We start from the raw sequence: 15,863 nt of genomic DNA on the forward strand, positions 1-15,863 counted from the left end.
AACAAGTTGTGTCCATTGTGTGGATTAAAAGAGGCGGGGAATGAATCGTATTTTCCTCTTTATTACTAAATCTTTGGGAAAGAAACTTTAGGATTTGTTCAGTATTGTTATTGATGATCTGGTGTCCTTTTTACTCTATCTTTTTTCCTGTTTTACGCTGGGCAAATAACATGCATGACCCATATAAATCCATCTACCAATCACAATTGACAAACATTTTGAGCTCATAACATTGTTTTTGTTTCAGTATTGACTGTGTTGCAATATATCTTTCATTCATAAGTTATCTTGTTCAGTCTTTGTTGAAACTTTACAAAATAAGGTATTGATTCATCTGTACCCTCATTTTGGATGATGTTGTCTATGGTGCTGTTGAGGTGTACATGACAACAAACAGGTATTCTTATTAATTTCTCCCCCATTTTCAAATTAATAAGGGTTGTGCCAAACAGCAGGCACACCTTTCTATATAATACAAAACAGCTCGGCTGCATCACAGTGACATTTTCCTAATAAACTGTGAGTGTATTTTATTGTGCTTAAGATTAAAATGTGGTTGGCCCTGCCTATTCACTATTCTCCAATATAAACACTCAACCGGGTTTTAATTGAGAGTTTGGACTCATAAATCTCCAAACTTCATCCTCATAATCATTAATTATGAAACTAATCAATAAATTCAATGTCCGTTGGCATAAATCATGAAACCCAGTTGCTAGGAAACCAAGAACAAAACTCAGATTGACTCTTATCCTTATTCAAAAGATTTAGACATTTTTGCTTTTTAGATTACTCGAGGAACAAGAAAATAATAAAATAGCTAATTCTGATGGCTGCTATTGTTCATTCATCACTGTTTGTCTGATGGTTGTGGGATTACTGACTGTATGACAAGTGGCTCCCCATCGGTATAACTGAGAAATTCTTGATTCTTGAGATAGACAACCTTTCTAAATGGGCCTTTTCAGTCTAAATAGCTCTAAAAATCTATACATTATTTATTTAAAAAGTATATTTATTGATTAGCCTAATTTTCATTATGGACATATCAGTCAATAAAACCATAAATTGTACTTTTAGTGTATCAACATGACAAAGGTACACTTACATTTAGTTTAGTAGAAAACTTGATAAATGTGTAGTCTCTTGGTCAGCTGGGGCCTAACAGTGTAACCTTGAATTTGAAAAACTCATTCCTGAAGCATACTGTTACTGACTTAAATACTACTCTTGGCAAAAGTTCAGAGCGATTAGTTCACTTCACCGCCAGAGCCTGGGGCCGTCCAAGAAAAAATACGCGGCCATGTTCAAGGTCTCGCGAGCAGGTCAGACGCCTGCATATGCTGTCTCATGAGCGGCATTTTCATTACTCTATCCAGCTGGTCTTATTTAGAAGGCAAATGCAACGCAAACATTGAATGTACCATGCCCCGGGATAACCTTTTTTGTTTTATTTTCAGCTACAGTTAATGCTGCTAGGTGTTATTGTTGGAAATTGTACAGTTATAGGAAGTTACCAAGCTAAGATTTGCAACTATGCCACAAAGCACCACAGATGCCAATTGTCATGTGGTTTGGCATTAGTGGCATGAGGCATGTCCAACCCAGTTGTTAGAATGTCTGTCTCCTTTCTTTTGGTTTTCTTCCCTCTGTCCCCTGAAAAAGAATCTGGTACAAATACTGTACAGAATCTGTTTTTGTTGTTGTTGTTGTTTTTATTTATTTATATAGAAGAATACAAACTTTCCATTGTATAACAAAAATGACATTGACATTTTGTAATTATAACGTGTATCAGACATATCATATGTGACATCATTACAGAGTATTTCCCCCTAAACTTGAGAGGTTATTATGGGTTTTTCATTTGAAGCCCTCTGGTATGTGATACTTACCAATAAGACTTGAGAGCACCCTTAGTAGAAAAGGTACTTTTTACAACTACTCACAAATACACACACACACACACACACACACACACAAACCTATGAGCAAAGTGAGTAGGTATTGTCTGTTGTTTTGAGGAATTTTGTTGGAAAGTATGCGTGCGCACCAACACACACACGTTTGTACTTCTATCTTAGTGAGGACACTAATTGGCTATCCAAATCCATTCCGTAGCCCCTTAACCTAACCTTAACCATCTGAAACTGAACGCCTAACCCTAACCCTAAAACCAAGTCTTAACCCTCAAACAGCCCTTTGAAAAAGAAGGACCAGTCAAAAGGTCCTCACTTTTCAAAAATGACCTCACTCTGTATGGTCTATGCTTAAAATGGTCCTCACAAAGATATAAGTACACGAACAAACAAACACAAGCACGCAGACACACACCCACACATATTCACAGGTGGGAAGGGGGGTAACGTAATACCCTGAGGTCATTGGCCCATGAAATCACATGACCTGCCTCGTCCACTCCCATTGCACCTTGGCGGTCGCCCCGCCCCCCTCGGGTGCAGGTGGCACACCGGGCGGGGACGCAGTGAGTGTCAGGTGTCCGCACAGGGAGCGACTCAACGGAAGTGAGCACAGGTAAGACAGCACTCGAGCAAGGACACGAAGAACAAGCGCAAATGACTCCAGCTAGCCTTATTTGGAAAATACCAGAAATAATGTTGTTTGTCAAAAGTTAAACGAGCGCGTGGTCGTTTGAATTAAAGGTGTTGCTTTAGTTGGAATAGCGCACGTGCGTAGTAAGTCCCGGTGCGAGAAGAACTCTGTGTCTCTTTGGAACAAATCGATGTCAAACTCTCTGCTGCGGACTTTGTCTTCAGCTCCTGTCGTCTCTGTGTAGCCAGGAGTCAAAACAGAATTAACTCTGAACAGAGGCGAATTCGAAAGTAAATGTGTGTTTGGTTTCTTTTCTCTCAACCAATCAAATACAGTGTTGTACACCTGTAATTAAAGGTACTGAGATAAAATGTCGGCTCCTTGGCAGAGTCTTTATCAGAGTCCTGTCCCTTTGCTGCAGTATCGAGTCTCCATTTCAAGCTCAGCCATCTACGTGTTAACAACCTTTATTTGCTTTTGTTGTGAATGATTATTTGCTTCTTGGGTTTGAATCAATTATGAGGCTTCCTCCTTCCTGATGAGTCACCCTGTTTCCAGCCATGTTGTGGTAGCTTGTAGTCTAGCAGGACTTGCATCAAAGTGAGGGTTTAAAGGTCACTGTTCACCTTTCGCTGACCAATCAGTAATGGAGATCAAATTAAATGATTACACTTCGATGATCAGATTTCAAAAGCAAATTTTTCAGTTGAGCGATAATGATAATTCCACTTTACTCCCTGTCTAAACCAATAAGAGTGTGGTGATTACGTTTTCCTCCCTTTGCTACCTCTGATTAATGACAGTTAATTTGCCATACAAAACGGAACAAAACAAATTATCGGTTATTGCTGATCTCTCTTATGTTGGACTTGTAATGTTTTTTCCACATGGGCTATATGGGTACCTTAACATGTCATGACATATATGTTGTAATCCGTGAGGGGGGTCCACCTCTATCTAACCTGGTAACATTAGTTCCCTCTAAAATAATGTAAAGACAACTGTGTTCTGTTAATCTCAGATTTCCAAACCAGGTCAAACCAAAGAAAGTCTGAAATAAATGTAAAGCATTAAGATTGTTTTTACACACAGGTAAATCCAGCTATGGCCCAACCCTATTTTATCTTTTTACATGAGTGAGATTTCCAGTTGTGTGTTGCTGATTTTCAGATGATGTCTCTGGTTACATCAGCTGGTTTCTTTGTGCCGTTGTAGTGAGACGGACCCTTGAGTTTTATTCTCAACCCTCATAGTTTTTCTCGGGTGTTTACCTTCATCTGTTTGTGGTTTTAGGATATGCAAAGCAGGTGTAATGCCGATGCGAAACTCAGTTTACCTTTGTTTTCCCAGTGACGCACTAGTGACCTGTCCAGGGTGTGACACTGACTTTTGTGCAATGGGATAGGCTCCAACCTTCCATAGAAAGCACTGAAAGGGTAGAAAGGAGGAGGCAACTAATAAATTGTGTTTACAGCATGTCCATCAAGTTACAGTTTTGTTGGGCTTCAACCCAGGCACCTATTCAGTAATACATAGAACAACACAGAACTGATAATTGACAAGGTGAACTAACTTGCCTGTCGGGCTTCATAACCTGTAGCAACAGTAATTAGCCTCAGGCTACTTGGACCTAACTTGTGTTGTGTCAAATGTGTGGTTTTATTTTGTTAGCCTTTTCCTGTGCTCATCTAAAAAAAAAAACTAACACCAGTGCAACAACAACATATTATTATATATAATTATGGAATGTGAATATCCAATATGTAGTTAACTATTGTAATAATCTAATTCTGTAAATCTGCAGGTAATACAATCAGAAATGTAGTTTGTATTTTACTGATCTGTGATCTGTGTTTATAATCTGTGTTATGTGGAAATTCAGCTCAGTCCAAAGTCCTCACACAACTTTTCACCAGTATCGCTCTGCGTCCTAGGGATGATGTAATTGATGCACCTGAGTTAAGAAGCAGACATGGAAAGAGGAATGATTGCAGGTCTATCAGCTGTAAACAGCCTTCATTTCAACAACCGGTCATAACTGACTGAGAACTTCTGAGGGATTCATGCCCTGACGTAATGACGTTCCAGACACAGGATGTGAATCATCATGTCTCAGTAGCACTAATTTGAATGTTTGTTTGAGTCAAGTTTGTTTAATATGATGTTTGTGTTGTGAAACTCTTTGGTCGTCTGTGAATGATTATAATGTGCTCACACTCAGCTCAGTGGTTTGCAGTGAAGCGTCACAAACTTCAGCACAGGTTTGAACACGCTGGTCTTGTATGCATAACTGCATGAGCACAAATACAGTGTGTTCATGCACATACTATTTGGTATGTATGTCGGGTACTGGGAGAGTGACAAGAGATAAACTGACAGGGCCGTGTTATAAATTTGTAAATCAGTGATGTCAGTGAGCACTGAGCAGACCTGGACTCTGGCACTGACCTCATGAAGAGTCTGTACATGTTACGATAGGTTTCCTGTTTATCCATTTGAACAAGGGCTTCTTTGTCTGTGTAAGTCTTGTCAACCAGCACACATTAGTGTCACCAAGGTGGTTTCCATTGGCTTAAGACATAGCTGGTAGATGACAGGTTGCAGTCTTCTGAAGGTTATGTCAGAGTAAATGTATGGGGGTTGATTTCAAAGTGGAGAATATCACGTGTTTTGTATACATATCGTTTACAGGGGGTGTGTTTGTGTTTCAGGTACCTGGGTAGCTAGCAGATATGGAAAGTGGTCCATTCAGTCGACGGTCCTGGGTGACGCAGTCCGTGCGTATCACTGCAAAGGAGCTGTCATTGGTCAGTGGCCGAGGAAAAAACAATGCCATCGCTGAGCGGTTTTCCAAGTGAGTAACACCTGGTTTAAGTGAATGTTCTATGTTACTATCTATTCAAGAAACTGGGTGTTATACAAGGAATTATTGCTAAATACATTGCGAGACTAGAGTTGCATTGAGTGGAGCACATACCTTACAAATCATCTCACAATGTTGTAATGAGCTTTCTTTGCCCATGTGCAATCTTTCTACCAAGTTTCCTAGAAATCTGATAAGTAGTTATTGCATAAGTTGCTAATAAACAAACTTACCAACCAACAAACAAACAAGTAAGCAAGCAAACTGACAGAGGGGAAAACACAACATCCTTGGTTGAGGTAGTAAGGCTATTGTGTTTAGCCAACTAGCACATACTCTTAATGCATTTCCAGTTCCATCATACTTTAAATACTTGAGACATAATATATACTAGTTCTATTTGGGACTACATTTAGCTATAGGGATTTATCAAGGTTCAGACTAAGGATATATTTATATACTTTATGATTATGCAATGTACAGGTGTTGAGGTATAACACATAATTGATCTTCTTCAATTTGTTTAAATGTTTTACTGTTTGTCAAGTGTTTGTTATTCTCTGCTCATATAGAGGAGAGTTTAAAACTTAAGCCCTCACTAAGGAGCAAAAATGTAGTCTGTAAACTTTAAATAAAGGATAACATGACATGTATCATGATCATTATTGATATTGAATGACATTTTTTTATCTTTATGACATTTTTAACCACAATGCCCAGCTCTGCTACAGACTGCAGCCAGAAAACAAGTTATCATTCCAATGACTCAGCCAATGTATATAAATTAAAAACAAATAATATCTGAGTATTTTCTGATCTTTTCTTTGACACAGTGCTTGTTTTAAAGTTCTTTTTTTAAATTTAATCTGAAAAAAAAAACCAACAAAAAATATTACAAAATTAAAACCATTCCAAAAACACTGCACTGCTGCCATATAGAACACAATCTAGAATTCAACATTTCTAACACTTATACATTCATAGTAAAAGTTCTTCATTTGTGTCTAGAACCACGAAATATGGCATTTAAAAACAGGTAGAAATGTTCTTATCTGTTTTGAGTCACTAGAGGTCAGCATTGTTTCCTTGTCTCTCAGGTATCAGAGAGCTGCTGTGGAGACTGCAGAGAAGAAAAAAGCAGTAAGTATTTGTTATGTGCAGGATGTAAGACACACTTTATTTTCCACTGACCTCAGTTCAGAGACATCTTCTCAAACTTTGTGATCCTGAAAATGTAATGTACAGCTGTTTGAGACATTACAGGGAAATTAAGGGTTTGAGGTCTCTAAATATGAAATGGTCTAGTAGATACATGAATAGTTCAATCGTAATTCACAGTTTTCAATCTATGAGACATAATGTTTACAACAATTTGATAAGGCTCCCTGCGATGTAAATTATGACATGAAGAGTGTGTGTGATGCATGTGTTGCTTAATTTGCTCAGTAGTTGCTGCTGGAGGTGCTAAACTAATTACAACATGTTGAGATGTGGAACAGACACACTTAAACACAAGCACACACATACGCACACACAGACACACACACACACACACACACAGACACACACACACACACACACACACACACACACACACACACACAGACCCTAAGAGACAGGGAGACTCACCATGCCAACACAGTGTCTAGGCCAAATGTCTTGTCCTGGCTGACCTCTCATTGGCCACTTGTTGCAGTGGGCAGACTATCAAACCCTTAATCCCTCTTCAGTGTAATCCCCTCGCAATAGTCTCTGTGGTTCCAACTGTAGTTTAGCTGCTTTGTCGTGTACAAGACTGATACATAAACCTGGATAGAGATTAATAGAATTACTGATCAGCTAATACAATGAAGAAATACAAGGTAATGTTGCTGTGCTTGTGTGTAACATTGTGATTGTTCACCAGTGTGTGAGAGCCAGCATCTCTAAAAGAAAAGTTGGCTTCTTCAGTCTTTGTTTAACGGTCTGGCTGGTAATGACAAGAAGGCTTTGTTTTTTGTCCTGTAGATGCGTGGTATGGTTTGTTAAAGTAAAGTTTCTGCATTTCTTCCTTTCAGTCAGTATTTAAGCAAAAGAGGTTTTTTACAGAAGAGCTTCACAGCAAACTGCCATAATGGCAAATTCAAGTTGTCAAGTTTAATTTTTACTACAAATTTACATTTTTATATGATATCTCATAGTTTGTAATCATTTTCAGGAACTGTGTGTGAATATGATCAGATGTTACACTTTTAAAGGGAAACAGAAGTTTAATTGAAACATTTGAGGATAACACTGAATGAAAGACCATCTGTTTGTCTAATTGTGTGTGTGTGTGTTCCTGTACTTATATCTTTGTGAGGACCATTTTAAGCCAGACCCTATTTTCAACAGGCTGTTTGAGGGTTAAGACTTGGTGTTAGGGTTCAAATAAGGTTTAGGTCAGTGTAAGGCATTTAGTTTGGCTGATTAGGGTAAGGGGCTAGGGAATGTATAATGCCAATAAGTGTCCTCACTAAGATATAAGTAACTTATCATAATAAGTTGAATTTTCGTTTTGCCATTTCAATTCAGTTAAATTTACTTTGTGTAGCACTTTGTGTTTTGTCCTTATTATCTGCTGTAATTTTCATTCGATGTAGGCCCCTGATTTTAAAGCAAGTTACAATTCAAACTCATTGCAAGTCCCATCGATGTGAGGATATGTTTTCTTGGTGCAGGCTCCTCCCTCAACCCTAGAATCTGCTGACAGTCTTGACTTAGTGTGACTCAGAGCAGACTCAGCTATCACAGTTTGTCCAACCAGTGATTAAGAAGAGCACAGCAGGTCTGTCTTTTAAGGAGAAGTTTAGTTCATGTGCTGAAGGACTATGTACAAATCAATGAATGATTTGTAGAGGAAGACTCATGCTTTAACAGTGTTCAGTCATTACTGCCTGCATCAATGCATCAGTGTTACTGTCAACATGTTCAGCTCATATAATGCAGTTGCATCTATTTTAAACAATGTTAAACAAGTAGCCATTTTTAGTAGTTTTAAAGCCCTGAAATCTCCGGCCACTAAGCTAAACTGATATTGATGATATTGTGTGTTGTGTCTTCCCTGACACAGCCCTGACTGATGATCTGTCATTTGAGTCTGTTTTGTTGAACCAGAACCTCTCGCTCTCTCTGAGATTTCTTTTAAAATCTGTAAAAACTCTTTTGAACTGGTTTCGTTTGTTCTTATTGTCAGTATTTTTCTTTCACGTTGTCCTGTTTTTTTCTGATCTACAACTTTGGTACAGATCAGTGCTTTGTGGATCTAGTGTTTAATTTCATGATCGTCAGCAATGATCCAAGAGTGGAAAAATGTCAGAGCTGACCCAGCGAACAAAGAGTTAACTTTTCCCTGAATGTATCATTTCCTGCTCTGGTTTCCTGGGTTTTCTGACTCTCTCTCTGTCTCTCATTCACTTTTGCTGGTGTTAAAGGGGCTGGGCTAACTCTAACAAGCAGATGTAGTTTGGCTGCTAACATCTGGGGGACTCTACCTCTCACTGCCTCTCAGCACACCGACCTGTAGAGGAGGACCAGCCCAGGACTCTCACTTTTGACTTGTGGTTACACCTCGTTCGGCCGATCCTTCACATTCTCTGAGGTTTTTATTTCTCATTGCTTAAACGAGGAACAATCTTCGGCACTGTCCAGCTCTTTGTGTCTGCTCTGGAGTTGCGTCACAAAGACAGTAATTGTGTCTCCTATTTTGCCCACTTAGGGTTTTTGTTTAGGCCTTTTGGCTGATGTTCTCATTTTTTCTTTGCTCTGTTTCTTTTTTGTGTCTGTTTATTCATCAATATAATGTATTTTTAGATGTACAAAATACATTTCAGGTTTTTGATGTACTAATACATCATGTTACATGTATGTCACCAACTGATTGTATTTGCTTCTTATGTCTAACCGTGTTTAAATTGGGTTTAAAATGTATTAGTGTTTAAGTGTTACTTTCTAACTTCACCTCAACCAGGAAGCTTGCCTGCAAAGGGCTAAACTGACTAATATATTTTCTTCGTTCATTATATAAAGAATGTAATGGCGAATCATTTTTATGTCCAGATCCGCTTTCTTTAGTGTGTCATTCCTCTTTTGTAATTAAGGAAGTTCCTGCAGCTCACACACTGCAGCAGTGATCCTCCTGTTGTTCTGTTTGCTGCTTAACATGTTTTGTCATGAATGACTAAGTAGTGAACTGAACCCTCCACAGTGGGTTTTTTTCTGTGAAAAGGTAAAGTTGTCCTGTAGAAAGGAATACAGCTTATAAATGCATGCTCAGCCCTGCTCTCTCTGTCTCAAGCCGGTCCTTCCATTTAGCAGCCGCAGCAAAACATCTATTTCCTGGAGCAGCTTTGAACAGCTGTTCAGCTAATCTGTCAGTGGAGCCTGGTTCAGACTCTGGCATTTCCTTTAGTCCATTGTGCTGAATTATCATTGAAGCGGTTTGATGCACTGTATTAAACAGTTTTTATGATGTCATTTTCAATTTAAGTGTTTTGCATGCTCACAGTTTAACTTTTAGTTTTCTTCCTCACAGGCTTTTGAGAGTTCGACACCTTCCCTGCGTTTAGGCAACCTCAGTGCTCTGAAGAAGCGCTGGGAGGTAACGGAGAACGTCGACCGCAACAAACCTTCGTCCGGTCCACCTTCAAGTGAAGTCAGCTCTCGCTGTCGGCCCCCTGCCCTCGCCAGGCCTCCTTCCATCAGCGAGAACCCCCCTCCATTAAAGAGCCCTGGCCTGGTGACACCTCAGAAAGGGGGATTTACAGTCAGTGGTGCCCAGAAGCCCTCAGCAGCTCCAGAAGCAACCAAGGCTGAAGAACAGAGAGGGATGGACCGGGATGAGGTGACACGTAGCGACAGACCTGAAAAGCTTGACGAGCAAGTTCCAACCAGCCCCTGTGCCTTCTATGAAAAACCCAGAGTGCCACTGAACAACCTGAAGATGAAGTTTGAGAGGGGAGAGGATGCCACGGCAAAGGTAAAACAATGGGATATTATATTTCCATCAATAAATGATATTGAAGACAGTTGTAGACAGATTTGGTGTAGAGGAGCGTCACTTTCTCATTTGGTAGATTTTCATCCCGTGCATTTTTTTGCCACAGTTTGAGGAATACAAGGAGGGTTTAAGTTTCCCTCAGTATATTGATAACTACATTTAAAAACTGCCATTAAAGTTCTCTCTTTGTGCATATTCCAGACACAACTCAAGTTTTTTTTGACAGCTGTGAATCTTTTGGCTCTGCATCAGTTTCCGACGAATTAACCGTAACCACAATGTTGATGGTGGGATTTGTGTTACTTATGTCTATCGGTGTTAAAAAAAGGTATATTCTCAGAAAACCTCTTGGGAACAAACTCAAAGTTTTTTTTCATGGGGCTGACTCCATTTTGCATAACCTAAAATCACTATGTGGCAACCATTAATATGCATATTTGGAGGAAAAACCACTTTGATTGTAATTTATAGAGCTAATTGCTACCATACCTTTAACTACACGCTTTGTAAATGTCATGAGTGTACACGTTGCAAAAAGAAATAAGTTGACCATAATAGGTTTCCCATTCAGCTTAGCAGTAACTACACCAAATCAAAGTTCCTCTCCCCCTGCTGTCTGTAAAGAAATACTCATTTCTGAGCATAGCTATGTCTTCAAGACTTGTCCTTCATACACAGTTTTCCATTTCTCCCCCACTCGCTCCTGTCTTCTCTTTCTGTGTGTGTGTGTGTGTTTTCATCCCTCTCTGCCCAAAACAACAAGCACTCCACTCTTCACCTTCCTCAACAGAGGAATGTAGGGACATTCCTGACCTAGGGCTGTTTCATTCTTCAGAGGATCACCTCTCCAGAGCAACTGTCTTTATCTCCCTTTTCATTAGCCACTCTGTGCGCGTGCGTGTGCATGAGCATGTGTGTGTGTGTGTTGTCCATCAGCCCTGGCTTTTAGTTTTACTGTGTTATTGTGTGTGTGTTATATCGTGCAACAGCAGTAAATTCAGATTCAAGTTGTTCTTAGTAGAATGAATAGGAATGTTACGTCACCACTGGGGAAGAAGAAGTGAAAATGTTCTGGTGAAAATTTACAGGCGAGTTTCAGAGCTTTATAACTCTTGGCTGAGGAAGATGGTGGCACAACAGGACTCCACGGCTCCAGTGAAGCAGCCTGAAGAAACGGGTTGTTTTAATTGGCCCATGTGTACAGAATAACTGCAGAGAGAAACTGTCTGGTTTACTCATTAGTGTTGGTGACACGTGGGATACGTGCTCGCACACACATACTGTATGTAGCTCGCTCTTTTTCCATAAAATTCAATGGAAATGTTTTGGTTCTCATGACTGCAGGTCAAAGGCATGTTGGTGTCTGTCCGGGTCAATTCTCTGCACTCTAGTTACCAGCAGGCTTTAAATGGTGGAGTGGAGAAAACATTACTCTGTTTACATATTTCTTCTGTAGCTGAAATTCTGGTTCATTTAATGCTGAGCACAGTTTCTGATTTAGCTGTGTGAATTTACGAGAGCACGACCACTCCCTATCATTGTTCATGCTCCTCCACACAGGGCTGAGCTGTGTGGGATGCTTCTACATCAGCTCTGATGTATTATTCCCAAGTAATGCTTAGGAAACAGCTCAGGCAGTGCCTAACATACCGATTTTGGAGTCATCGTGTATTTATGCTGATATGGGAACAACATGCACACCTAGGGAAAACCCACACTTATTCTTTTTTACTTTCAAGCACAAAGATTCTTCCTCAGGTGTCTGTTAAATACAGTCCAAAAAATTACTTCAAACAAATGTTATGAATAAACAGGTATTTTCAGTGGCTAACTTGACATCTGCCAACTTTTATTGTCGATAGATTTAACAAACTGCCCCTCTGATCCCACCAATCATTTTACTCTTGCAGGTCAGCAGGACAACTCGACGCAGCTCTTCATCAGAAGACATGGAGCAGCGTAGCGGTACACAGAAACACACTCATGCACACACACACTATTTACTGACTTGAGGTTCATGTTGATGTAGTGACAACAAACATGAACTTCAATTAATCCCCTCTAATTTGAATGAATGAAGGAATGTCTATTAGATCCTGAATGTTACATTAAAGTGATGAGGAATCATTGTTTGAGTTTCTGCAACATAATAAAATCATAAGTGGGATCTCTTCTTCTGCCTCAGGCCTTTCTGTGACTGACAGAGTGTTAGAGGCGTCGTCCCTGAGGGAGAAGATGGCAAAGTACCAGGCTGCTGCTTCTAAACAAGGCACCGCACGATCTGTGAGTTCATACAGAAGGAGCTGAAGTCAAAAACATGAGATATTAAAAGGGAATAAACAAGCACTCTTGCTATTTATAAGTGGCTAATGCATGGTAAAGATAAGAAAATGCAGGTAATGTCCCCAAAGTTACCTATGTTATCTTTACAGTAGCAAACCTATTTCTGGTATGTGCTCAGTCGCAAAAGAACTTAACTTAAACTGAAAGACATTAAATTAAATCAGGGTTTTGAGTGAACTCTGACCAAATCCTTCACAAAACAAAATAAAAGCTATGGACAACATTGTGCACTAATGATTTTTGTCTTTTCCTGTAATACTCAATCTGCTAATGTAACTGAATAACTATTGCTGCTCCCCTTCTACTCCAGAAATTGAGAAACACAATGCTTTATTATTTCACAGTCCGTTAACACAAGGGTTTGTGTTTCTTTCTTGTGTTTTCCTCAGGGTGTGACCACAGAGGTGCCTGCTCCAAATGCTTCTGCACCTCAGAAACTGGTATCTGCACCTGAATGCAATGGTGAGTCTTGGTGGTAAATTGAAGGATGATTATGTTGCACATCACATTTTATATTCAGTTTAACTTAATTTAACCAAATTTACTTTGGCATCTAGAATGAGACTTAGTTGGATGTGACTGCCCTTTTCAGTGCATCTTATTCAAATCCACAGAGAATTACAATTTCTGCATTTGTGTATTTTTAGGTGAAAGCAGCGAGCCGTCCAAAGTATCAAGGGTGAGTCATTCACCACGACAATCAGAAGACATGCACGAGTATCAGTAGAAATCCCATTTCAACTTTTCCAACATTTTCAACTTCTTTTGATTATGAATGAATGTGTTAATATTTGTCTATGTAGAAGTTCTGCCCACCGGCGAGGGAGGAGTGCTTCGCTTGTTCGAAGACTGTGTACCCCCTGGAGAGGCTGGTGTCTCAGAAGCATGTCTACCACAAAAGCTGCTTCCGCTGCGTTCACTGCAGCACAACACTCAGGTTAGTCTCCTGCTGCCAAGTGTATTCCTAATTAAATCCGTGAGTACTCTTCTCAGTGGGTGGCTGCTGAAAAACCACAGACAGCAAATATTTGTCAAAGAATCTATAATCTCCTCCTGAGGCAAAATAATATTTTTGCTCCTCTCTGTTTTCAGTCTTGGGAACTATGCCTCTCTGCATGGTAATGTCTACTGCAAGCCCCATTTCAGCCAGCTGTTCAAAGCAAAAGGCAACTATGACGAAGGCTTCGGCCATCGCCCGCACAAGGAGCTGTGGGAACCTCGCACAGAGGAAGAAGAAGGTGAAGAAGCAGTGAAGCCCAAAGAAGCAGAGGAGCCAGTGGAGGTGAAGCCTCCAGCTAAGACTAAGTCGGAAAAACCTCTGACCCCGACTGAGGAAATGTCCCCACAGGTCAAGGTCACAGACATGACCGCCTTAATGGAGACACATGGGCAGACACACGTCAGCTCCAGTGAGAAGCCTGAGTCTGCAGAGCGGCCAGCTGAGACACGCAAGCTGAGGATCGCTTGGCCTCCTCCGGCTGGTGAGGGCCAATCAGGGACTGCAGCGCTCAGTCCAGTCACAGAAGGAGTGACCACCAGCAGGCCCTGGAGAGCCAAGTGGCCCCCAGAGGGAGAGGCACCATCCTCCTTCCAGAGCTCAGATCGGGTCGAACTGAAGGGCCTGAGGAGGAGCTCTTCGATGAAGGAGCGCACTCGGCCTTTTACCATCGCAGGTAAACCCACCCCTGCACCCAGTCTGGCGCCCAGGGAACCTCGTCGGCCTCTCAAGTCCCTACTGGAATGGAGAACATCATTTGAAGAAAGAAACCCCTCTGAAAATTCACCGAATGAAAACAAAGCAGAGCAGCAGCAGGAGAAGAAAGCGCAGAAGGCGGCTCAGGTAGCAAGTGAAGACGCAGCACGTACAAGCAGCTCAGAGGAGGACGTGGCCACGGTGAACAAGCAGGAGGAAGAAAGAGACGATCAAGTAGAGGAAGAAGATGGATCAGCGGGAGCAGACAAGATGGCTGTGGAGGAAGGCTCTCTGAGGAGCATCTCTCCAGACATCTCCCCGTCCCCTTCTCCACCTCTGCAGCCGAAACAGAACCGCACCTCTCAGGATGTGGGATTCTGGGAGGAAGACAAAGAGGGAAGTGACGCTGAAGAGCTGAGTGCGGAGGATATAATCAAGAGGAACCGCCACTACGATGAGGAAGAAGACGACTCTGACTCATAGGATCATACGTTTCCTGTCAATTCACCATGTAAAACACGTCAGTCTGGTTTTCTCTGGTTAAAAGTAGCTCATCAATTAGGTTAGTCTCATTTTAGTGTTTAATGAGTGATTCCAAAAAGACCACTAGTTGTTTGTATGTGCATAAATGATTTAATAACTGCCTTTAATTACTGTATTAAAGTACAAATGTTTCTTTTTTACATTTTAATTATATACTGTAAAAAATATGTGAAACGGCTTTTATATGACTCCTGATTATACTGGAAGGTGAAAAATCTATTAAACTCAATCAATTGTGTATCTCATCTTCTGGTAATTGTTTGCATCATGAGTTGTGTATTATTTGCAGGTTGTTGGTCCATAAAGCTTCAATTGACTTCAGCACAAAAGTGCCTTAATTACAGAAGGAAAAACTATTTGCGGAGTTTGGTCCTTCAGACAAGATGTATTGAAGTTGGAGAACAAATTTCTGTTAGTTATATTTAAAAAAAAAATTATTTGTTTGGTAAAACTGCAACTGGAGCTACAAATTATTATGTTATCTTAACCATAGGTGCAACTGATCTGGTGTATGTCCTGTGCAGGGTCGTGCAGAGAGCTTTAGAAGTGCAGGTGCTAAAATTTCAAAAGGGGCACATGGAAAAGATAGTCCTGTCATTCTATCATAAGGTCCAAACTTGGTCTTGGTCAAATTTTATACTTAACGGTTCAAACATTATATATTTAGTTACCGTTACACTTTGCTGATAAACTTGTATTCTATCCCAACCTGTGTCTTCTCGTTGGCCCTTCTGGATTTGTGTTTTATACACTAATTTAATAGTTTTCTGCTTGAGAAGAGGCAAACCATGGCAAACGTTACGCCAGAGAAAATACAAACTCTTAACTGGATGATAGATAGAGCCTGTCAA

At 40.4% G+C, this 15,863-nt stretch overlaps 1 protein-coding gene across 1 annotated transcript; it reads left to right on the forward strand.

Annotated features, from left to right (window-relative positions):
- Positions 1–2,430: 2,430 nt before the first annotated feature.
- On the forward strand, positions 2,431–15,250 carry LOC128447422 (LIM domain and actin-binding protein 1). The gene is made up of 10 exons (XM_053429701.1): positions 2,431–2,535; positions 5,265–5,407; positions 6,514–6,556; positions 9,969–10,412; positions 12,344–12,398; positions 12,619–12,716; positions 13,166–13,238; positions 13,424–13,455; positions 13,580–13,713; positions 13,869–15,250. Exons 2-10 carry the CDS (start codon positions 5,286–5,288, stop codon positions 14,950–14,952), a joined length of 2,085 nt encoding a protein of 694 aa, XP_053285676.1. The 5' UTR covers positions 2,431–2,535; positions 5,265–5,285; the 3' UTR covers positions 14,953–15,250.
- Positions 15,251–15,863: the final 613 nt, after the last annotated feature.

The sequence above is a fragment of the Pleuronectes platessa genome, chromosome 2 (assembly GCF_947347685.1).
Source record: "Pleuronectes platessa chromosome 2, fPlePla1.1, whole genome shotgun sequence".
Classification (NCBI taxonomy): Eukaryota; Metazoa; Chordata; class Actinopteri; order Pleuronectiformes; family Pleuronectidae; genus Pleuronectes; species Pleuronectes platessa.

Coding starts and splice junctions, on each gene's coding strand:
- LOC128447422 (XM_053429701.1), top strand. CDS start 5,286: ATGGAAAGTGGTCCATTCAGTCGACGGTCCTGGGTGACGCAGTCCGTG. Junction 12,717..13,165: donor AACAAGGCACCGCACGATCT/GTGAGTTCATAC, acceptor TGTTTTCCTCAG/GGTGTGACCACAGAGGTGCC. Junction 13,456..13,579: donor AGCCGTCCAAAGTATCAAGG/GTGAGTCATTCA, acceptor TTGTCTATGTAG/AAGTTCTGCCCACCGGCGAG.